The sequence below is a fragment of the Elgaria multicarinata genome, chromosome 10, assembly GCF_023053635.1.
Source record: "Elgaria multicarinata webbii isolate HBS135686 ecotype San Diego chromosome 10, rElgMul1.1.pri, whole genome shotgun sequence".
NCBI lineage: Eukaryota > Metazoa > Chordata > Lepidosauria > Squamata > Anguidae > Elgaria > Elgaria multicarinata.
Window position 1 is genome coordinate 46,304,542 of NC_086180.1, and position 24,372 is coordinate 46,328,913.

The 24,372-nt window shown below is 38.5% G+C and overlaps 2 protein-coding genes across 2 annotated transcripts in view; one reads left to right on the forward strand and one right to left on the reverse strand.

The window, feature by feature from the left end:
- Window positions 1-18,063, forward strand: part of SMARCA5 (SWI/SNF related, matrix associated, actin dependent regulator of chromatin, subfamily a, member 5) — a 30,536-nt gene extending 12,473 nt beyond the window's left edge. The window contains exons 6-24 of the mRNA XM_063136118.1: window positions 2,267-2,446; window positions 3,171-3,326; window positions 3,413-3,544; window positions 4,524-4,592; window positions 5,109-5,218; window positions 5,329-5,555; window positions 8,222-8,343; window positions 8,426-8,578; window positions 8,860-8,992; window positions 9,765-9,913; window positions 10,417-10,536; window positions 10,634-10,744; window positions 11,130-11,243; window positions 11,816-11,938; window positions 13,749-13,881; window positions 14,927-15,045; window positions 15,840-16,052; window positions 17,131-17,241; window positions 17,773-18,063. Of these exons, the coding sequence (XP_062992188.1) occupies window positions 2,267-2,446; window positions 3,171-3,326; window positions 3,413-3,544; window positions 4,524-4,592; window positions 5,109-5,218; window positions 5,329-5,555; window positions 8,222-8,343; window positions 8,426-8,578; window positions 8,860-8,992; window positions 9,765-9,913; window positions 10,417-10,536; window positions 10,634-10,744; window positions 11,130-11,243; window positions 11,816-11,938; window positions 13,749-13,881; window positions 14,927-15,045; window positions 15,840-16,052; window positions 17,131-17,241; window positions 17,773-17,838 (2,541 nt within the window). The 3' untranslated portion in view covers window positions 17,839-18,063. The remainder of the gene's footprint in view (window positions 1-2,266; window positions 2,447-3,170; window positions 3,327-3,412; window positions 3,545-4,523; window positions 4,593-5,108; window positions 5,219-5,328; window positions 5,556-8,221; window positions 8,344-8,425; window positions 8,579-8,859; window positions 8,993-9,764; window positions 9,914-10,416; window positions 10,537-10,633; window positions 10,745-11,129; window positions 11,244-11,815; window positions 11,939-13,748; window positions 13,882-14,926; window positions 15,046-15,839; window positions 16,053-17,130; window positions 17,242-17,772) is intronic.
- A 1,244-nt stretch (window positions 18,064-19,307) lies between these two features.
- Window positions 19,308-24,372, reverse strand: part of FREM3 (FRAS1 related extracellular matrix 3) — an 87,952-nt gene continuing 82,887 nt past the window's right edge. Inside the window, exons 22-24 of the mRNA XM_063135085.1 lie at window positions 23,490-23,677; window positions 23,254-23,400; window positions 19,308-22,585 (exon numbers count right to left, since the gene is read on the reverse strand). Of these exons, the coding sequence (XP_062991155.1) occupies window positions 22,061-22,585; window positions 23,254-23,400; window positions 23,490-23,677 (860 nt within the window). The 3' untranslated portion in view covers window positions 19,308-22,060. The remainder of the gene's footprint in view (window positions 22,586-23,253; window positions 23,401-23,489; window positions 23,678-24,372) is intronic.

Genomic DNA, 24,372 nt, shown 5'->3' on the forward strand with positions numbered 1-24,372 from the left:
TATCTGCAAGTAGAGACAGCTTCAAAAGTGTGGTTTCTAGAGAATTAAATGTATTTGGATGTCTTCTTGGATGTATACGTTCTATCTCTAATAGGGACCTCATCTGTAGTTCTCAGGCTGGTATACGTGCATAGGGTATAGCCATGCATGGAATAGGGTCATTAATCGAATAACTGAGTGTTTACACTGCATTCAGATATGGAGGCTTGAGCTTGCTATCTGTAGTAGCATTATTTTTAGGGTGAAGTCGTACAAGACACAGGCCAGTTGTCTTACAGCAAATGTAACTGTGGGACCTGGAATATGTTCTACCCGATGTTCTGGAATTGACCTAAAGTTTCAAATTTTTAGCATACAATTTGATTAAAAATGGTTAGGATTATTGGGTCTAATCAAGCAAACATAACTTTAGACTCTTAATAGTACAGCTCTATTACTTGTAGCCAAAACTAGTCTTAGCCTCTGCCCATTTTAACCAGATGGGTAAGCTTTCCATCAACAAAATCCCATGGCATTTTCAAATGTCTGGTTATCACTAGTTTTGGCTACAAGTAATAGAGCTGTACTGTTAAGAATCTAAAGTTATGTTTGCTTGATTAAAGACAGGCTGAGTTCTTAATTATTTGGTCATCTTTTCCTCAATGTATAGAGATTCCCAATATGGTTTATCCTGGACCTCAAAAGATGAAGAGACCCCAAGGCTGCAGAGAGAATAATTTCTTACTCCAACTATTCTTAAGACTTTTCCTCAGGGACAAGATCTAATGTAGGGTCAAATCCTATGCATATTTAGACAGAAAAAGTCCCTTAACTCCTACCGTTTCCAAGCCAGCATGGTCCTTAAAAGATGAAATTTGTCTTGCACACTATCTCAAGAGTCTCCCAGAAAAAGAGTCATATTACTTGACACACACTGGGCTTTCTCTGCACTTTTGAGGACTCCTCTATTTGTCACTGTACTGGTCCCTTCTTTCTTTGCTCTCCTATTTTCTAATTTGATATGCATTTATTACAGTTTTTTGACTACGTTGACAACACTATTGCCTTTGTGGTTTTTAACTAAAAATGGGAGTTATTTTTTCTTTTAAAGTAGTTGGTGTATTTCTCCTTTGTGATTTCCCCACTTTTAATTTAATACTACAGTTTTGAAACTTTTGTGGTATTTTTTTGGCATGGTGGTTTTTTTTTTAATAAAAACTACTCGTTTTATTTCCCAAGTGTCCAAAATCTCACTAAAGAGAGGAATATATCTGATGTCCTAGTTCTATATGTTGTAAATCACTGTACTTTCTTGTGGAAGTAATTAGGCTGAAGTAGTAGGCATCCCTGTTTTGTTTCCTTTCTAAAGTTGTTTTAACTAATTGGCAGTTCTCTCAGTATTGCAAGTGGGGACCAACACCTCCATCCCATATGGCTTATATCACATGTGATGTGGTGTGCGAGTTCGTATGAATGTACGGGATATATTTTATAAACGAATATATGCATTGAGAGTGTGCACATATGGCCTCAAAGGGCAGTATCCAACAGGGCCGATTCACCTCTGCTGGTTCTGCCATGCTTGTGGGAGACACTGCTTGAGCAACGGAGCTTTCGCGCTTCGAAAAATAACTTTGGAAATAAGCAAACACACTAGTTTCCAGATTGGGACAGGTCAACGGAGCTCCCTTTTGCAAGCTCCACTGACCTGCCTCATTCCAAAAACTAGCATTTCTACTAGCCCTGTTGCACGAGCAGTTGCATTGCAAGCCCATGGGCAGAATAATGCTACCCATTGTACATAAAGGATTCCTGGTTGGTTAATGCGTGAAGTGGCATTTTTGATTAGCACATTATTTATGGGATGTGACAACTTTTGTCATAAAATCTCTATAAATAAAATGTACATAGATTAGGTCTCGACCTACCACTAGGACAAACCTAAACAGCTGCTTAGACAGCAAATTTCAGAGGATGGCAATGGATAATGACCAACTGGTCATTATAAGAACTTCATAACTAAGAACTAGTGCTTGAGTTTGTTCCTCCCTCCTTTTTGTGTTGTGTCTTTTAGATTGTAAGCCTGAAATGATAGACTGTCTTATTATTGATCTTTGCAAGCTCCTCTAGGGACTTTTGTTGTTGTTGGGAGGCGGGGGCTGGGGAGTAGAGTAAAAATGCTTCAAATAAATAAATATATGAAGATATTCTTTATTTTATCTAGCTTATTGATACAAGTGGTCTGGATGCTTCTCAAAGTTAACTTTATATATGTCCTTGTTAACAGGGTTTGGGAAAGACGCTGCAAACAATTTCCCTTCTTGGGTACATGAAACACTATAGAAACATTCCTGGTCCTCATATGGTATTGGTTCCCAAATCAACTTTACATAATTGGATGAATGAGTTCAAGAGATGGGTGCCAACTCTTCGGGCAGTATGTCTGATCGGTGACAAAGAGCAGCGAGTGAGTATGAACCATCTTTGTGTGTTCATGTTTCCAATACATGCTGTTCTGCCAAACAATTAGCTTCCAGAGGTTACTTTAAGTGGGATTCTTATTCATTAGAGCTCAGATTTACAAAGGGATTTTACAGGGATTTTTGACTGCAGCTCAGGTACTTGAAATAGAAGAGTCAGGTACGCACAGGTGAGGGAAATCAAGGAAAACACCACCCAGATACCCACACTCTTCCTATTGCACTTAGTGACTATTTCAGAATTGGTGGGTTGTGCTGCTCTAATGTATATAAACCAGAGACTAGTTCTGAATGGCTTAAGATGCTTTGACGTCTGTGATGTTTCTTTCAAAATGTAGTTCGTCAGTTCCTCAAATGTCCTGTTGGATTTCATCTACTTTAATACGAAATAATAGATGCACCAATTTGATAAGACTTATGAAAATTCTTGGCAATTTTAACCTGGTTGAGATAGGGAAAAGGTATTAAAACATTGCCCTGTTTATGAAGTTACAGACTATTTTTGCTCACTAATTTTGTGTGGGGAAATTCACATAAATTGGGAAAATAATCATTTTGCAATATAGGATGATGTGGAAATGACAATAGTTAAATATTGTAAGTTGCCTATGTGAAGAAACTGAAAAGCATTAAAACTGTAGTTCAATGTCATTACATTTTCTCAGTTGGAGTTAAATGAATACTTTTTTTAATTTTTCCTCTTATTAATAGGCTGCTTTTGTCCGAGATGTTTTGTTGCCAGGTGAATGGGATGTCTGTGTAACATCATATGAAATGCTCATTAAAGAAAAATCAGTGTTCAAAAAATTTAACTGGAGATACCTAGTTATCGATGAAGCTCACAGGATTAAAAATGAAAAATCCAAGGTATTTTAAACGCTCAGTGTTTGTAAGCATTTAAATCACACCACATTTTTCTTTTAAGTTTTTAAAAACCATTCTTGTTCTTCAAGTTGTCAGAGATTGTGAGGGAATTCAAGACTACAAATAGATTGCTGTTAACTGGAACACCACTACAGAACAACTTGCACGAACTCTGGGCGCTTCTTAACTTTTTATTGCCGGATGTCTTTAATTCAGCTGAGGTAACATTTTGTAACTTTTAAAATTCAGTTTGTTAAACTATCACATTGGCTGGGTTCAGACAACACGATAACCAATGGTGATTTAAATAGTTGATGGTGGGTTATTTACTCCACCATGGGTTATTGTATTGTGTGGTGGGAGTTTTTTAACCAATAGTTGATTGTTTGGCCGAAATAACCAACTCTGTGCAGAGTTGGCTATTTGAACCACCGTTGGTTATTGTGTTGTATGGAGGGCACTGCTGGTTATTTTCTCAGCCACTGTTGGTTATTTTGCCAGCCGCAGAGTTGCAAAGCAAGTGCGGTCAAAGCGGCAGCCTCCACCTTAGGCCAGCCAGCAGGATAGATTTTCGGCAGCAATGGCTGATGAGATACTAGCGAGAGGACTAAGGGGGGGAAGGGGAGGATGAGTGAGTCAACTCAGTATGGACTAAGAGTCAACTCAACACTGATCCTAATCCACACCATGGTTGATTATTATCATGTCATGTGGGGAGTACCGCCTAGATAAACAACTGTCGAGTTGATTAATACTCCACTGGTGAGTATCATGTTGTCCGAATGCAGCCATAGAGTTGGATACATTCATGAGGGACCTCGTATATATTTTGTGGTTTGTATAGAGGAAGCTTTTTGTCGCTAACAATAAGTTCATGTGTTATGTGAAACTATGGCTAATGTGAAGAGGGTGGAAGTATGTGTTCAGATGTCTAGCACCTAATTTGCAAATCATGGTTTGCAGGGATTCTGTATTACAAATTAAACATACTCTGCATCCCTACAATCTTTAAGGAACACACATAAGAACTAGAACACAATGTTATGATTTCTTACAGAAAATTTGAACTCTATGGCAGTTCATTAGAAGTTTTAATATATGTTTAATGGAAAATTGTATCTAGCCTTTGTATAATTTTGTTGTTAGACAAATAAACAGTAAGCTTACTCTGACATACAATATTTTAATATTTTAATACAGGATTTCGATTCATGGTTTGATACGAACAACTGTCTTGGGGATCAAAAACTAGTGGAACGGCTCCATATGGTAAGGTTATTTTTTTAATGTGTTATTTTAATGCATTTTAGTTCAGGAATGTTTGATAATGTACTATATAGACCATTTATTAAACTTTACTATATGCAATGTACTTATAATTATATCTATAATTATATCTATAATATCTATAATTATATACTAATAATTATATCTACTTGTAAGCTTCAGTTAATAAGATGTAAAAATTGTTGAATAGCTTAGGGCAAGAGGAATTGCGTTTGAAATGCCATTTAATAGTAATACAGTCTGTGAAGCTGCAATTGGAACCAGAAATAACACAATTGCCTATGGATAAAAGGAATTATATTTGCACATGTGGCTGTTTGGATCCTAACTTATGTTAGGAGCTTCGGTACTGGGTAGCATAGAAATGTACTAAATAAATACATGGCTTCAGCATGGAAAGCATCTCATTTTGAAAAAAAAAACCATATAGTTCTGAAGTATCAAATGTAAAGAAAGCACAAGGTTTCCAGTGCTGAAATCTTGCTTTTCAATTTGCAGGTGCTACGACCATTTCTCTTACGTCGTATTAAAGCTGAGGTAGAGAAGAGTTTGCCTCCAAAAAAGGAAGTTAAAATCTATGTTGGTCTCAGCAAAATGCAGAGAGAATGGTAAGTAACTAAAATTAGTAAATAAATGAACAGAATTCTTCTATCTTGCTGGTATTAAAAAGCACTGTTTATCTGATATGCGCCTCAGCTATCTTTTTCTTTTAATACAGGTATACAAGGATCTTAATGAAGGATATAGATATATTGAACTCCGCTGGAAAACTGGACAAAATGAGACTGCTAAACATTCTTATGCAGTTACGAAAATGTTGCAATCATCCATATCTCTTTGATGGAGCAGAACCTGGCCCACCTTACACGACAGATATGCATTTGGTAACTAACGGTGGCAAAATGGTGGTTTTGGACAAACTGTTGCCAAAGTTGAAAGAACAAGGTAATATATTTAACTTATTGGCAAATATATGTGAAAATGGTTTCTTTTCTTTAATATAAAGATTAGGAAATTTGATATTATTTTAGTTTTGACTCCGTTGCACTCTTTTTTCTTTTCATTTTACTGTTTTTAAAGAATAGAGCAGTGCTCCCTATTCTGTTTGGTGTTTGTGTGTGAAGACGACATCCAGCAGTGAGTTAACTCCCTATTGACCAGGAAAAGCAGGGATTTGTGACCTTGATCTCTGCTATAGATTCCACTGTTCTTCCTTGGTTTTTCCCCAGGACAGAGCTTGCTGCAGCTACAACTTCATCTATAGATCTGCTTCTCCTTCAAGTGTGTTTTCTCATATAGAACCTCCTTTTTTCTCAACAGCTTCTCTTCTAAAGATCTGATCTACCTTTCTAACTTATTTCCCTTCTGCTATTAAAGAAACAAAACAAAACATCTTAGCATGCTTTGTTTTTTCTTTCGCTTTTCTGTTCTCTCCATGGCCTTAATGGGGAAAAACACAGACCCAGGACTTGTTGGCAGAAGACAACGATCATATCCATATGAGAAGAAATAAACAGAATCAGAGCCATCCACTGCTACTGCTATTGGCGTGCCTCCCACCTCTGTTATACAGACTCCCATCTGAGAGTTCCTTCAGTGAACTGGCTGCAGTTTTTCTATGGCAAAGAGAGCCCTCTGTTGTTTTTTATTGCCAGCAGCCACTGCCATTGGGGTCTATCAGCTTCAGAGCACCACCAGGAGAAACAAACAACCCCTTTCCCAAAAAAGGTGAAAGGGAGTAAGCACTCCTCTTTTTGCCAGAACAGGACACCATTTTGGCAACACTGATGACACTGTTGAACAGTGAGCCACCAGCTAGTTCCTCTCCCTCAGCAGACAGAGGCACAGATCAGCCTGGCATCTCCTCAAATATTATCATTGCTTTTGCAGATTTGCAAGGGAATGCCTTTCTCTACTGAAGTTGTTAACCCAGGGGTTCCACAACAATTCCTCGAGGATCAATTTATTCCAAGGTTGTGTTATTGGCAACATTACTGACGAACTGCTACTGCAGAACAGACACTCTGAGAAATGGAGGAGGCTGAAGAGTTCTCCAGATTCTTTCCCCTTCTCCTAATTCACTCATGTCTGTAAGCCCAAGCCCTCAGAAAAATCCCAAAACTTTGTGAAAGGAGCTAGAGTAACTTCTATCTATTCTCCTGATTCCCACCAACTCCCTTCAGGCAAGCTGCCCTTCTTACAGGGAGGCGGCGGCAGCGGCAAATACCATTCGAATCTGTCCCCCATACAGAACTGGGGGTGGAGTGTGCTGGCACTGAGCCTAGAACAATGTTCCTAGATCACATGTTCTTTGTTTTTCCTGAGGGAGGGAGTTAAACCAGTGTTGGATGTCTCTACCATAGCAACCTAGAAGGAACCTCTATGGTAATTGAACAGAAGCATGGTTGGATATAACTTCCACAGCAGCATATTTAAGTTCTATTTAACAGTCCTGATTAAAAAAAAATCAAATGAACCCTTTGAGGGGCGCTTTGATGTAGTTGCTAGACACTTCCACTATACGATTGCTTGCATTTGCCTTGACTTGGATGTCACAGGTCAGTGAATCTCCAGACAACATTTTAGTTTGATTTTGTTGGCGAATGTTCAGTTATTAAAGGTGAAGGACATGGAGAGATTGTTTGGAGAGTTGTATGCTCTTTGCCTGATCATGTCCTTACTGAAATATCTATCAGAAGAGGAATGACAGGTGTGGTCCAAGAGGTACTTCATTATTCCTTGAGTGGGGTGCTTGCTCCCTTTTGTTTTTCCTCCTGGACAAGAGTAATCAGGTCTGTACAAACTTCAAAACTCCTAGGGCTTGTTCAAATACTTGTCTTCATTGAACTGGATATATGATGGTCACAGTCATACAGAACAATAAACCAAGACTCTGGAGAATCCTGGTTTATCATGAGTGAGCTGTGCCCTGGAGCATGCAGCCTATTTCCTCCCACTTTGCTCCTCCTTGCTAAATCAAGAAAGGTTTGTTTAGTGTGTTGTCTGAACTGAGGTTTTGGCTTATTGCTTCCGTTTCAATCCAGTATATGTAAACCAAGAAATTTATGATTCTGGCTGATAAGGGAAGCAACAAACCAGGACCACTATTCCTGGTTTCTTTAGTGACTTTTCTAGTAAGGAAGACCAAACTCAGCAAAGTAGGGGGCATGCAGGCACCACCATGCAGCTTTTTTGGAAGCGTTCCATGCAAATGCAGATAGTCTTCATAATTAGGACAAGGAATATATGATTTTGTCACACTGCAGTGCAACCTTCAAAATTTTATACTGGTTGGAATCCCGATGGCTTGCAGATATAGAGGCATTTGGAATAGAGTTTGTTGACTGTTTTACCTAGCTAGACTGAAATGACAACCAGACAGAAGTAATGTAGAAGACTAGGGTGGTAGGAAGAAGACTAGATCTTCTCAATTTTTTTTGCATTGTTGCTTTATGCAAAAAATATCAGTGATCATTCTAGTAATGTCTTTAGGCATAAACTTTAGTAGTTCTGGAACAACTGTTTTATCAACTCTGCAGTGATTTCTTATTCCTTGTAAGTGATTTCGAGAACACTAGTTAGTTTGAACCATCTTTAAAATCTTGAAACAGGATCACGAGTCCTAATCTTCAGTCAGATGACCAGAGTGCTAGATATCTTGGAAGATTACTGCATGTGGCGAAACTATGAATATTGTAGGCTTGATGGACAGACTCCTCATGATGAGCGACAAGTAAGAATTCAGCTTACTATTCTTTGTCTTCAAACTACAATGAATTCAGCCTCTAATGGATTTACTGACTCTTTTTATGTAGGATTCCATTAATGCATACAATGAACCTGGCAGCTCAAAGTTTGTGTTCATGCTGAGCACGCGTGCTGGTGGTTTGGGAATCAACCTGGCTACAGCTGATGTTGTAATTCTGTATGATTCTGATTGGAATCCACAAGTAGACCTCCAAGCTATGGTAAGCTTCAAAAGAAAATCTTTAGAAATCATGAACTTGAATTTGGTTTCAGCTTTTTTTTTATAAAGTTTCTTTTCAGAGCCCTGGCAAAAGCCTGTTAAACTAAAAAAAAAAAAAAAAGATAAATTTTCCTCATGTGATCACCTAGGTCTGCAACGGTTTTGACTTGTCAGTTAATTTAAATAACATTTAAATTCAGGCATTTGTTTCACAAAGTTTATAGTTAGATGTACATGCTCATACTATGGATAACTTGAGTGCTGAATTTTTTTTCTGTGTAGGATCGAGCGCATAGAATCGGTCAAACAAAGACTGTTAGAGTATTCAGATTTATCACAGACAACACAGTAGAAGAAAGAATAGTGGAAAGAGCAGAAATGAAACTTCGCTTGGATTCCATAGTTATCCAACAAGGTAAATAGAATTTTGTTTTTCTTTAAAATGTATATATTGTTTCACATCAGTTGCTTTAAATATGTTAAGTGTAGCTGTTTTATGATGCACATTTGGCAATGCCCACAAATTGGGAAAATTTAGGAAGCAGTGGAGAAAGGTGTTCAAGGAGTCTTGCGAAAAGTATAGCTTAGATGGTTAAATTAGTATGATTAAATGAAACTAGGGCTAATGTTGGCAAAAAACAAAGAGTTATATGATTTGAACTGCGAAAACCTTGAAATCCATAAAAACCTTAATTGAGAAAGTGGTTACAAAAAAATGTGTGGTCCATAATGAATAAGAACCAATTTTCAGCCATTTTGCATTCCCAGGCAGCAGAATAAATTTCATATAAATATTTATTCTTCGGTGGAAAATTATCCAGGATAGTGTGGAAGTGTGTTGTCTTCATTATAATTTCTATGAGAAATCTGTCCCTTCCCCCTCCCTCCCACACATCAAAATTATAAATTACACTGAAATGTACAAAAATGGAGTGTTTGATGGAGCACATATATTGTAAATTCTTTAATTAATTTGCTTAGCATTGTTTTGGCCTCAAATAATAGCACTGCTTGCATGGTAGCCCAAATTTCAGTTTACAGGCGTTTTTTTTAATTCCTGATAATGGGAAGCTTCAATGTATAGATTATAATGTTGTGATATAAAATAATTGTGTTTAGTAATTGATTTAAAGCTTTACTATTGTAAAGTCTTCAGCTTCTTGACAGCAAACTCTTTTCATATTCAGGAAGACTGGTGGATCAAAATCTGAATAAAATGGGGAAAGATGAAATGTTGCAGATGATTCGACATGGCGCTACCCATGTTTTTGCTTCAAAGGAGAGTGAAATTACAGATGAAGATATTGATGGTATTTTGGAAAGAGGTGCAAAGAAAGTGAGTTGATGTGTTATGAAATACCAGACTAAAATATAAACTTTGGTTTCCCCAAATTAAAATTTGAATCTCATAAAAAATGCATTGGGGCAGTTGGTATGTAACAGCAGCTCATGTGTTAAGTAAACCCTAGGCTGTCAGGGATGAATGGGAACAGCCATTTCCACTATTAATCAGCAACCTATTATTGACTCATTTGTAGGTGGTTCAGTGTGGTTTACCCAACAACAAACCATTGATTAACAACCCATTGGTCTCAGTTCACATACCATGCTTCACAGGTTATTGTGGCATGCAGGAGGCAGTGCACTTGCTTTCTCCTGCTTATGCACAACTATCCATGTTTTTTTAAAAAAACTATGGGTTGTTGCTATGTGTGAACCAGGTCATTGACTTGACTGCATATAATCTAGTGAACTTTAGTTTATTGCCATTTACAATTTGGTGATGAAATCTGTGCTTACTATGTGTTAAGTTTTATTGATTTTTTTTTGTATTTGTAGACTGCAGAAATGAATGAGAAGCTCTCCAAAATGGGTGAAAGCTCACTCAGAAACTTTACAGTGGATACAGAGTCTAGTGTATATAACTTTGAAGGGGAAGATTATAGAGAGAAGCAAAAGGTAAAGATGGACTTTCAGTGACTTTAATTTTTCACACATTGCCATTAAGTTCTTGTGACATTTCTTTATAATTTTCCAATAAAAAAACCTATTGCAGATGGCATTCACAGAGTGGATTGAACCACCGAAGCGTGAGAGAAAAGCAAACTATGCTGTTGATGCTTATTTCAGGGAAGCTCTTCGTGTTAGTGAACCAAAAGCACCAAAGGTGAGTTATTTAAACCTTTTTTAAAACCAGAAACTATTTCGAAGCTTACTTACTCCTAGAAACTCCCCCCACTCTTTCCCATGCCACCACCCCACACAGAGGGAAAGGGAATTGTCAAAAAGTATCTCCCCCTTCTTCCATTCACTGAAGCATCTGCTGGATCGAAGCATTTTCTGTGAGTGAAGGGACACAATTAGATACAATCATATATCTACTGAGAAATATTTTTATATTGAGGATTTGAAAGCAGTATCGTCTGTAGTTCATACTCTGAAGAAATTAAGTAGTACTTTCTAATTTTTGCTACTTCATTAATGGACCGGATTTGGGTATAATATACCAGATTTTAGGTCGTTACATTGTTCTCTCACTTTCTTTTTTAAAGGCTCCGCGACCTCCAAAACAACCTAATGTTCAAGATTTCCAGTTCTTTCCTCCACGTTTGTTTGAACTGTTGGAAAAAGAGATTCTTTATTATAGAAAAACTATTGGGTACAAGGTAATAAAATTATGATCCATGCTTTGTTTTTATTAAGTGAAATTTTATACCTTATTTTGGTAGTTTTTAATTCAACACTGGTTTAATAGTTTTAGAGAGCAATCCTATGGCCTGCTAGACAGAGTCTGGGGTGAAACAGGATACTTTGGAATCTTGCTGAGGTCAAAGACAGCTCTAAACTACCTCCCCCTCTCAGGTGGCCCAGAAAGATCCTCAGAGAGGACAGAATGGGGGCATTCCTGTGGGCAGAAAGGGGACTGGGGAAGTGGGGATACAAGCTATGCCCAGCCTTCTTCCCTCCCTCTCAGCTAGAAGATTGTTTTTGCTAGATGGACAAAAATGCCCGCCTAGCTAAAATGCAGGGCGGGGGGAACACAGAGGCAGTGATCACCTCCACTCCGCCTTCTCTGCATTGGATGGACGTAAGCATCCGGGTTCAGAGGCTTAGGGCCATCACCATAGGATTGCGCCCTAAATCTTGATAAAGCCAAATGAGGTTTTATATCGAAAACTCTGGTTTATGTTGTTCAGGTTATATGAATTAGTGATGTCTGATACTCTAAACTTTTTAGGTTCCTCGCAATCCTGACCTGCCAAATGCAACTCAGGCACAAAAGGAAGAGCAAATTAAAATCGATGAAGCTGAGCCCCTTAATGAAGAAGAGTTAGAAGAAAAAGAAAAGTTACTCACCCAGGTATGGTCAGCCTTTTTTGGCAAATTCTGGTTAGATCTACTTTTCATTCCTTTTCATGTACAGTATTGGGGGGAGGGCTAAATCAAGATGGTTAAAAAAAAAGAATTTCAAATCAGTTTATTCCTTTTCCCCCCTTTTCATTGGAAGTGACAGCTTGCACTTTAATATTGCCTCTTAGCTATTTAAGTGACTAGATTAGAAATATGCTTTTTTACATGGCTTGAAATACTGTAATGAATTAACAGGTTTGAATTTGTTTTTATGAACAAATACATGTCCTCGTGATCATTTTCTTCTGACTACATAAAGCAGTAATACATTAAAGCAGTGTGTGTAGATCCTACAATGGTAAGCAGTGTATGTAGATCCTACAATGTGGGAATTATCTGTTGTTGTCAGTGAGCTTGATACACAGCTGTAAATGGTATAATTAAGCTAGGCATACTGATTTTCCAATCTGAACATGGTCACTGTAATGATTACTAGGCTGCTCCCCAGTTTTTGACTTCTAATCTTGAACTTCCATTCAGACTATATCATCAGTTGCCTTCAAGAAATCTCATTCTTGTATGCTGTTGAAGAATGAACAAATTTCAGTGCCTTAGGAAACCTAACTAGAATTCAACATCTTTTAAAAAGTGTGTGTTGATTGAGAATAAGATAAAATTTAATAACGATACATGTTACCTGAGGGAAAACTAAAATGCAGTTAGCGTGAAAGCGTAACTTGGGTTCCTTTGTCAAGTTTTCTGTAGACAAAATTCAGAATTTTCTCTCAGCTAATAGTTGCTACTTAAGGTAATGAGAACTTAACTTATATAACATCATATTTGCATAGAGAGCTATGGTAGTAAAGTGGTGAATGATTACTGTTTCTGGTGAGGAAAGTGTTCCCTTTGGCAAGTATAGCCAGAGGTGCCCCAATACAAGACGCTAGCATTGAATTTGGGGCAGGTGCGGGGAGGGGTTCAAATGAAAGATTTTAAAGTAAAAGTGTAAAAAGGTAGAACTAAAAGAAGGGTAAACATAAAATGCAGATCAGGAGTTGCCTCCTATATACTTGTGCTTTCTGCTGTTATGGGAGAAAAGCTGAATCCAGACAAGAGAGAGAGGTGCTTTTGTCTGGCAGTTTGTCTGCCCAGGATAGTGGTGGCTGGCTGCCCCCCCCCCCCCAGCCTGCCAGTGATCGTGTCCACAATTTTGGGATATGCTGTTGGATCCAGCTTTTGTCACTAGAGATTTATGTGTCTTGACAAGTACCTTCAACTAGCTAAGACAGGCACAGCTAGAACACAGCTGCTAAGATCCTGACTAGGGCTGGTCAGTTGGAACAGTACTTGCCAGTATTTCAACAAGTTCTATTGTAAGAACAATCTATAGAGATTGATGGTGCTTACCTTTTAAAGCCTTGGCTTGGGATCTTAAGGAGCACCTGCTCAGACACCCCTATCAACTTCAGAGGTCCTCCTCTCCTTCTGAAGTTGGCATCTGATGCCTTGACTGTGGATCAAAGTAGTACTTCTTATGCAGTGATTTTATCCTGATGGTTTATTTGTTTTGGTTTGTAGTTGTTAGATTATCTCCTTGTTGCAAACTACTGTGGATATGTTTTACACTAAAGCACAAGATACACATTTATATAACAGGGCCTAAGCTGAATTGTTTTTTTAAATACAAGTTTCAAGGTTTTAAGAGTAAGTAAAAAGGCTCTCAAGGCAGCAGTCAGCCAAGTTAAACCATGTCTTTTAAACACACACACACACACACACACACACACTCTCTCTAAATATGTTGTTACTAACTTCTTAAGGGCTTTACAAACTGGAATAAGAGAGACTTCAATCAGTTCATCAAAGCTAACGAAAAATGGGGTCGTGATGACATTGAAAATATAGCTCGCGAAGTAGAAGGAAAAACTCCAGAAGAAGTCATTGAATATTCCGGTAACATTGTTTTTCTTTTGAGAAGATCTGATCTATAGCTTTGGTGCACTCACAAGACAATCTTATGTATGTCTACTCAGAAATAAACCTCATTGGATTGGATCCAAAGTTATGTGTCTAATGGGGCTGGCAGAACCAAACTTGCTTGTGCACAGGAGCCCCTTTGAACATGGTATAAAGACGCATTCTACCTCCCCTTTGCCACAGCGCGTCCTTCAAATATGCTGCACAGAAGGCCGATGGGCTCTGCTGACTGTGATAGGCTGTGGCCTGGGGACCTGAGGGGATCTCACTGAATTCCAGGGTGGGTGGGTGGCTCCCCTTTCTTAGCCACCACCAACCCCACATTCAGCAGAGTCCCCTGAGCCTCTGGGTAGCACTTTTGAGGGCCTTGGCTGCCAAGAGGAAGAGGAGCTTGGGAAGTGCGCTTCTCTCAGCCCCCTTCTGTGTGTGCAAGTTTGAGTCCAATCCATGGAGTTCGATGACACCTCGTCCCAGGTAAGTGAGTATAGGATTGCAGCCTAAAGATGACAATTTGGTGGTAATGGTGGTGGTGGGGGACTTTTTAACTAAAAAATTAAGTAGCTGAACAGCATTGAAAGCAATTTAAAGGTTTCTTTGTCCTAAAATTGTAGTTTTCTAATCGGTAAATCAGGTAATTTTAATTGAATGTTTGAGTAAAAACACAAAAATCTTTTCTGGGGGACATTTCCAAACTAATATTATGGTTTCTCCTGGAGAAAACACTTCTTGAAGAGATATTGATTGATTGATTGCGTTTTTATATCGCCCAATAGCTGAAGCTCTCTGGGTGGTTAACTCTCAAATGGTGGTCTTTTTTTCTACTTATGGATAAGTTGTGGAACATTGTTTCAGGCACCTAGGTAGTTCTGTTAAAAAAATGTAGCCCTTTTAAAAGCATAGTTTGAATTTTACAGGTTGATTTTCTACAAATAAGTTTTTCATGTTGCTAGAAACGGAATATTATCTTTTTAAAAAATGTTTGCAAATGTATGAGACAAAGCTAAAAAATGTCTCCTTTTAGCTGTTTTCTGGGAGAGATGTAACGAACTCCAGGATATAGAAAAGATCATGGCACAGATTGAAAGAGGTGAAGCTCGAATTCAGAGGAGGATTAGTATTAAAAAGGCACTTGACACAAAGGTAACTTGCAGAAAAATGGCAACATTTGCTATAAATAAATAATGCTGTTAGATGTCACTCAAAGTTCTTCCACATTCTCTTCCTCAAATTATTCTGCCCCGGCAGATGTAATTCTTCTTTACTGATAGTTTAGTAGTAGTAGTAGTAGTAGTAGTAGTATTTTAGTCTTGAGAGCAATCCTATGGCTCCTAGACAGCATCGGGGGTGGGGGCATAGGGTATTTTGGATTCCTGGATCCAAGGTCAGAGTCAGTGCTCCAACCTCGGACCCCCAAATTGGAGCCCCCCACCCCCTTGCAGCCGGTGTGGAGAGAACCGTGCTGGCTGCCTCTCCGAAATCGCAAAAGTGACCTCGGGCGGAAAGGAAAGGGCATGCCGGAGTTGGGGAGGGGAGCTGGGCAGGCTAGCTTACGCCATATCCAGAGGCCTCTCCAGCCTCTAGCTAAATTATAGAATGGGAGGAGTGCAGAGGCCAAGATCACATCTGCTGCTCCTCCAGCTCTGCATAGGCTGATGGGAATCCCTATGGGATTTTGCCCTTAAGTGTTTTTGTAAATTGTTAGTCCTTTCTCTGGCGGAAAGAAACTCTAGCCCTTTTACAAGCGTAGTTTGAATTCTTCCGTCGATTTTCTACAAATAAGAGGCTTTTCATATTGCTAGAAGACTATAGTTCTCTATTAATGATAAATAGTTAAATCAGATTTCCAGTGATATTATACTATGCCTCAAGCTTTATGGCGCAGTGATTTTTTGTATATCTAGTTAGTTCTGTGGTTAAATATTTGATTTGCTTAGATTGGCAGATACAAAGCACCTTTTCACCAGCTGAGAATATCATATGGCACTAACAAGGGGAAGAATTATACAGAAGAGGAAGATCGTTTTTTGATCTGTATGCTTCACAAGCTAGGATTTGACAAAGAAAATGTTTATGATGAATTGAGGCAGTGTATTCGGAACTCTCCCCAATTCAGATTTGACTGGTTCCTCAAGTCAAGAACTGCAATGGTACGTATACATTTACATCTATGTCTTTGTTTCTGAAAGATCATTATAATCCTTAGCAGGTAAAACTATGGCCTGGTTTGTAAATAAATGGTAATTCATGATTAATTAATCCATGGTTTGTTGCCCTACTCAGCATTTGTCTGGTAGATGATGATGATGAATTTATATAGCACCATCAGCGTAGAATAAACTGTAGTTTGTTTTTCAATCCCTGAGAAGTTGGTTTCCCTCTTCTTCCCCGTACTCCCTCCCTGAATCCCAAATGCTTTTGCGGCACTTTAGAACTGGCAAAGTAGAATAGCTGGGCAGGGGCAGTGGTGTATTTTCCTGCCCGCCACCTCTGTAGTCCGGCAAAACAATCAGTTCTGGATTCACATGTAATGGTTTAAACAACCCAAAATTCACACCCCAACAAAAAACCATGGATTCTCTTTCTAGGTTTTTGCAGTTAGCAAACCGAGTACAGGAATTCACAGTAAGAAGGCTCTATTTTAAGATGCCATGTGCCTTTGTTCCTAAATGTGCGTATGTGCTACCAATCCAGGTATCATGGTGCCTGTGCTTCATGTAGCAGTGCTCTGCAAAGGCCAGTGTCATTGCTGGTTGAATATGGGCTCTATCCCATCTCTCCTCCCTCCCTCCCCAGCCCCCAAAATTACAAGGCTTCACCCCTGCATGTGATGGACACTGTTTGCAGAGAGCAAGCTTCACATTTGTAACTCACCCTTCAAAGATGGTCAATAGAGTTGCGTGCCCTAGTCTTGTTGAAAGCTAACTTACTGTCCACAATTCAATTGTAACAGCTTTAGAGTAAATGTAGAACAGACTTTTATTTATATAATATTGCTTGTTTAGGCTGCTATCAGGATTTTTTGCAGTGGTGGTGGGTGGTATCTTGTATAGACCATTTCCAAACAACAGCTGCAACAAATTATTGCCCCCACCCCCAGATCATACTTGACTTGCAGTCTCTCTACCCTCATTTGCACAGTGGAGGTGGTAGAAGTAGGATATAGTTGAGTAAGATTCTGTGTTGTGTGTGGTGGCCACATGAACCAATACTTTGATCCTTATTCAGGAGCTGCAAAGAAGATGTAATACCTTAATCACCTTGATTGAAAGAGAAAACATGGAACTGGAGGAAAAGGAGAAGGCAGAGAAGAAGAAGCGTGGACCAAAGCCATCTTTGGTAAGAGTGCTTTAATGCATTTAAGTGCTTTATGTGAAGATAATCTGTCAAATTCTGCGAATAATTTAAAAAAGAGTTTTTAGCCGAGTGCACTGTACTCAATAAATTGAAAGGCCTAATTCACCCCACCATCCCTGAACCTGGATCATGTGTATAGAAATGGATGTGTAGCCATTATAATTTCCAACGGCCATTTTCTTCCAGCCCTGTAACCAGCACATACTAATCAGGCATATAGTTGCAGTTTTAAACAAATGTTTGTTGGCATGATTGAAAGACCAGCTTAGGTTCTTATTACTAGTCCAGTGGACTTCTTGACTTCCTTGCTTTTGAACCCTAACCCTTCCCTATGCTGCTTTAAAACGTGCTTTTGAAACTCCTCTCAAATTCTAAAGCACTGTGGTATGGGGCACTGTTCAAGTACAAGTAGTTTGAAGCCCTCAATGTAATTCTGTGATGCTTTGGATCATAGCCAATCAAGTTCACAAGACTAAGACTAACTTTTCTGTCTTTCCCGTCTCCCACCTCCAGGCACAGAAACGTAAGTTGGATGGTACTCCTGATGGTAGAGGACGAAAAAAGAAATTAAAGCTGTGAATACTGAATTCATGTAATCACTAAATTTAAAGTAGGTCTTTAATTTTACGGGTCTTCATAAGATGTACTGTATAATTCTCAACTATTATGTCATTAAAGGACATTGGGTTCATGTGTTTACTTACTGAACTAGAAGAATAGTAATGTAGTTTCACTTTTTTAAAATAAAACAGCTGTGCTGAACTTTTTTTTACCATTAACACTTGAAATAAAAAATAAGCTTCATGTACTAGTTACTGCTTTTTTAATGTGTTGTCCCATTCTTTCTGCTTTCAGTAATGCTGAATCTCATAAATCAAGATTTGTTTTTGCTGTGGCCTCAGTAGTAGCAACGAAGTCTGTCTTTTGGCTATTTACATAGTGGTCTGAACTGTAAATTTGCGCATATATATATATATATATATATATATATATAGGATCACTGTAGAAAAGTGATGGGTCTGCAGTCATCTACAGTGGAGAGTACACAAGGCTTGAAATTTGCTCCTTTTATATCCACACGTAGAAACTATATTTTGGCCTGTATGAGCAGGCTTAGTTTTTCTTAATTACGTACCTTGGCTGTATTGGGAAGTAATGATTCTGGGTTCATTACTATGATGCTGGTTCTTCCTCCTGTGCAGCTACAAGGAAATCAGAAATATCTGCTTCTGTACTTTAGCATTATATCCAAACTAGAGTTAGTTTTTAACTGGTTTACTGAAACAAGCCAACTTCAAACCTTGCTTTATAAAACTGGCTTGTTTTAATAAACATCATTTTAACGATAAAATGCTAAATTGTGGTAAGCAAAAGCTGAGCTGCATAGAAGAGGTGGAATGCATAAGCCCATGCCTCATTCACATAACAACAAACTGTGATTTGTTAAATCCAAATGTAGTCACGGACACTTGAAGCTTTCTAATAATTTAACATTGCATTATGAAATATGTTCTTGACCATGAGTGGCAGAGAACTTGTTCTGCTCTACTAAAACATGTTGGCATACGTCACACATTTCTATTGGAGAAGTAATTCTCTACCCCCACCAAAGTCTCATTAGCACCCATTACATGTTTACTATTGTGGATTCTGGCAGGCCCGTGTGTGCAAGAGCGAGAGAGCATGTAGAATCAAGGGTTGTTGCCACTTATCGTTCATCAGAAGTAAGATATTCAAGTTAAACTATAGTGGAAATTAGAAATACACCAAAGAAACCAAGCCAGCAGAATTTAAATCTTAAAGGCAGATTACATGATCTGTTCATGAGTGTTATACAGTGTTCACTTGTATACAGATCTCTTCCTCAGTAAAACTATTCATGATAGTTTCCCCAGTGACTAGAGACTTGTCTCCCAACTTTTTTTGTTTGAAAATCTGCAAGAATATACATTCCACTCTTGGCTTGTAGTGATAAGCTTAATATTCAAGCCTAATACCTTGTGTTTTGGAATATAACAGACACAACTACAGAAATACAGACACAAATATGGAAGAAAACGCTTTTATAAAATAACTGTCTAAAAATGTTTTGGCAATTTCACAAAGCACAAGGTCACAATTATAGAACATAATCAGTATAGCATAGTACAGTTCAACGATACATTTCAGTGCTTGACTTGTGCTTGGCTGAACCTGCTTTGCTTGTATATTGAAATATAAAATGGTGTAATGTATATTTTACTCCTTGCCTCCAATTCCATAAACTGCAGGAAACAGCTTTTCAGTAAGGGCGGATCACACACTAGGAGAGGTAACGAAGGAATGCTTGTATTTTAGTCCCTTTCCACCTCTTTAGATGCTGCAGAAAGAAGACGACTCCCACCAGCAGCTGCTATACATAGACTGGGTTGGTGGGGCTCAGTGGATTAATTTGCCTTAAGTTTTATGGCACCATGGGAGGAAAGAGTGCCCCATTTGGGCAGGAGCAAAAGCCTCTACCGCTCTTTAAAATGCACATCACTGCCAATGCAATCCATGCATGTTTACTTGGAAGCACATCTTGGTGAGTGTAAACCAAGGTAACCCAGTCCTCAAAGTCCCTCCGGCCTTTATGCCTGTAGTTGCCACTAGTAGAGTTTCCTTTACTATTTCAAAACAGGCAGGGATTAAAATACATATGCACCTTATTTAGGAGGGTAATGTAAACCAGTCCTAAGCAACACGGGTCTTGGAGGTAGGCAAACTGTTCATTAACATGGACCACAGTGGAAACCTGGGTGAGTGAAGGCTCCTAGCTGGTATACATATTTTAAATAAATTACAATTTGAACAAGATGGATGAATGACCAAGGCTACAAATTACTAAATTTTATGAGAGTAGCTGCCATAGTAAAATGGTTGTGAGCTTGCACTTGTGGACTGGCCAATAGTCCAACCATACTGAATATTCCTCTTTCTGGAAAGCAGGAGGCAAAGTTGTTAATTGACGGCTTGAGAAACAGTCTGTCCTTTCCCATTCCCAGGGACGTATTTTTAAACCAACTTGCAGTATCTACAAATACTGTATTCAGGGGTGTCAGCTGATGAAAATAAAATTAAAAATCAATCAACCTGATTTTTAATCAATTAAATTGCCTGATTGATTGATTGATTGCATTTTTATACTGCCCAATGGCCGAAGTTCTCTGGACATTTTAGAAAAAAATATTATGTATTTGCAGATACATAGATAATAGTTTGGTTTCTTTGTGATATTGCAATGTGCTTGTTCCAGGCACCATTAAAGGGCATTTTCCTGAATATAAAAGAAGGAAAATGCTTTTTCTAATATTGTACCAGGCATTCCCATTAAACCATGTTTAATATACAAATACTTTAAAAAATTAAAATTGCCTGTCCAATTAATCAGGGACACCTTTTTGGGTGGTCAAAAGGCTTTCCATAGCTTATTCTATAACCAATTAATTGATTACAGCTGCCATATAAAAACACACTAGGGAGTATGTCCCATTGATATTAGTATGACATCTGAGTAAATATGCATAAGATTCTGCTGTAAACAGGTAATTTGAACTTTCTGTGAGCAGAGCTTGTTTGAATCCAAAACACATTCTAGAGTGCTAGGCAGAAATAGCCATAGATAGGAAATTCACAAACACTCTATGTAAGATAAATGAATTTTCTGTAATTTGTTTCTGTATTATCCATAGATAAATCAAGGAAATAGGTTTTCCTGCATACATAAAGGGGTGGGGGCATTGAATGACATGGCTGCTATTTCATACAAGTAGAGAATCAAGCAAAAAGTGCCTATGCAGTTTAGGTTCCTCATACCACTAACACAACATTGGAAAAAACCCTTTACAAAATTGCCTTTTGCCAAGTATTTAGTGGTGAAGTTCCTGTACTGAAGTGGTTGTATGCGTTTGCTCTGATTGCCTAGATGGATAATAGCTGTTTTTTTACAAATTGAATGGCCAGTGAGCATGGGAACAAATTACAGGAAACAAATGTCTTAAAAGTTATTCACAATATCTTACAATATTTGCCAAGCTCCCTTAACAGGGAACTATTTGAAATAAGAGTAATGGACATTTTACTAACGGCAGGCAGACAAAAGGAAGAACCATCTAATAACAATGATTTAGGTTTATCATGATACAATATAAAGTACACATCAGCTTTTAGAGCTTGCAATAAGGTATACGTATAATACCTGTAGGTTAAAACACTCAGGAAATACCAACTTTAAATAAGCATAGCATTTTCCCAATGCAGTATTTCTTTCATCCATACAGACAATACAATTCTACTTGGAGATTTAATTACAGATACTTTACTTCTACACTATCTAGTTAAAATCTGACCCCTTCTTTCGACCACCCCCTTTCCATATACAAGAAGGGTATATAACTCTAGACACTATACAAATTAAATGAAAAGGAAATCAATATCCCTTTGAAGAGCACCAGGCTTTCATGTTTGTAGATAAGGCACATTTATAGCTGCTAGCTGATGAGTTTTTGAGCACCATTTGTAAAAAATATGCTAGGTATAATGAACATTTTATTCCGGGAGCTTGTCCTGGGGATGGGGGGAGTTATAAATAAGTCACTCACACTTCTATACACTTCATCTTGTTTGCTACACTTTTCATATGCTGGAATCACACACAACCTAGCATGAAAACTGCAGCAGTCAGTTCCAAGTCTGTATGAACACAGCCCCCACCAAAACTGGATATTTTTTTAAAAAAATGATGAAGTATCTTCAAAGGATAACCCTCACCTCGGCGATGCATTTAGACTTCAGAGCTGTCACTGTGCTGTGTGGTAACAGTTTCATTACTGTTGGAATAGTTGATGCATGAATTTGTTTTCCCATCAGTCGAATGTCCTTTTCGCTTCAGAAGGAAAGCAACTATCAAAATAGTGCATATCAGAAGCAGCAGGCCTGCTGCACCTCCGACAATGGGTACAATCCTGTCTTCCACATCATTTCCAGTGATTTCCAAGACTGGCTTCTCATAAGGTTTACCTGCTAGGGATCGATCTTTCTGCTTCATGATCATTTTGTTAGAACGGTCAAGAGCTATATGCTGGATGTTGGTGCCTCTATTCTTATCTGCACCGATATCTTGTGCAAGAGCAGGAGTATCTGAGATGGCTCTTCGAGTGCGTCCAAAATGTGTGGCACCAGGGATTCCATCAGCTGAAGATAAAACATGGTGGTACTCAACACTTCTCTTCCCTAGGCCCCTGTGGGCATTCTCACGTGACCGAACCATGTAGATAGTGTGGATGTACCACTCTCGACCTGCTGCTACCTGGTCGATGAAAAACACACATGAAAATGTTAAGCAAAAGAAAACCCTACGTGAGTCTCAATATCTTTGAGATTCAAGATTTCAAATATGACTTGTCTCCCAAACCCAGGCTGTTTGGCATATAAAAATCATGACAATGGAAAAAAGAATTTGCTGTTGACATACTGAGTTGTCAAAGAGCAGAACTACCACCACCCCTCAAATGAATTGGGTATAGCTAAGAAGGAAAGAACGTTATAGCCTAGACTTCAGAGTACATTGATTTGGAGGATACCCGCATCCCCAAAAAACAATGGGACTTATCATTTAATTGTATACTTTAGTTCTATTAATATCAATGGGAGCTGATCACAAATAAACGAAACAGGACTTGTCCAATATCCTCTTCCCAGGAAAACTTAAAGAGTAGAAAGCAAGCGCATAAAAAGATAATACGCAGAGAAGCATTCTCTGAGAATATGGTAGATTCTTCATCTTAAATTTAGTACGTTGTTAAAATTCACAGAATTCCGTTTTCCTTTCATGTTATGCTATGGCCACTTTTTTTCTTTTTAAAAAAGGCTGAGTTTCTGAGGAACAGTGGGTAGCCGGCTTTTAAACAGTACCTTGCTAGCAACGAAGGAAGTTTGCAAATATGCCAATTCTAGAACATCACACTCAAAATTTACCTGGAATAGTGGAGTCGATAACAAGCTGAATCCATCAGACCCAGGCTGCTTTACCAATGGGTAACCATCTATGTGATCCACTGCTAGTTTAGCATGGAAAGCCATATTTCCAAACACTTTTGCCTGGGTGTCCGGTTGAGCTTTATCCTAGAGAACAGCAATCAAACACTGGTACATTACTACGTTCAGGATTTTAAATTTGACATACTGTGTTAGATCTGCATTAGTGTACATACCAAAACCTTGAATCTGTATAATAAGGAAGAGGAGTCAGCTAGGCAACCATATTCTTTGTTATCTGGATTGTATTTGGGGACATACCCATCAGCCCCAGTGCACAGAAACACCTTCTCAATGTTACAGATGAAAGATTCTCCTAAATTCTGGACAGGATCCACCATAACCCGGCCATATATTTCAGAACCTAAAAAAATAAAAACTTTTTATTTATTATATCCTGCATTATAGGAACACAAGAAGCCACCTTATCCTGAGTCAGACCATTGGTCCACCTAGCCCCTGTATTGTCGACACTGACTGGCAGCATCTCACCAGAGTTTCAGGCAAGATTCTTTCCTAGCCCTACCTGGAGATACCAGGAATTGAACCTGGGACCTTCTGCTTCCAAAGCATGTGATCTCCCCCTAAGCTATGTCTCACCTTCAAACACAATTATGTTCCTAGGGTGGCTTATTATTTATTTATTGCATTTCTAGCATGCCCTTTTCCCTCCAAGGAACCCAAGGCGGTGTACATAACCCTCCTCTCCATTTTATTCTCACAACAACAGAGTCTGTGTCTGGCCCAAAGTCACCCAGTGGGTTTCCATGGTTGAGTGGGGACTAGAACCCGGATCTCCAGACTCCCAGTCCAACACTTTAGCCACTACACCATACTGGCTCTCAAAAAAATAAGAAAATGTAATAAAAATTTATTTATTTATTTATTTAAGCATTTTTATGCCGCCATTCAGCCAAAAAAGGCTCTCGCGGCGGCTTACAAAAAAACACCAATATACAATATAATAAGTAAGCTAGCGAAAACGTATCAATAACTAAAACAGCAGCAAGCCTGTACAGATAAAACAGTAAAACTATAAAACTGCTTAAACGTTTTTAA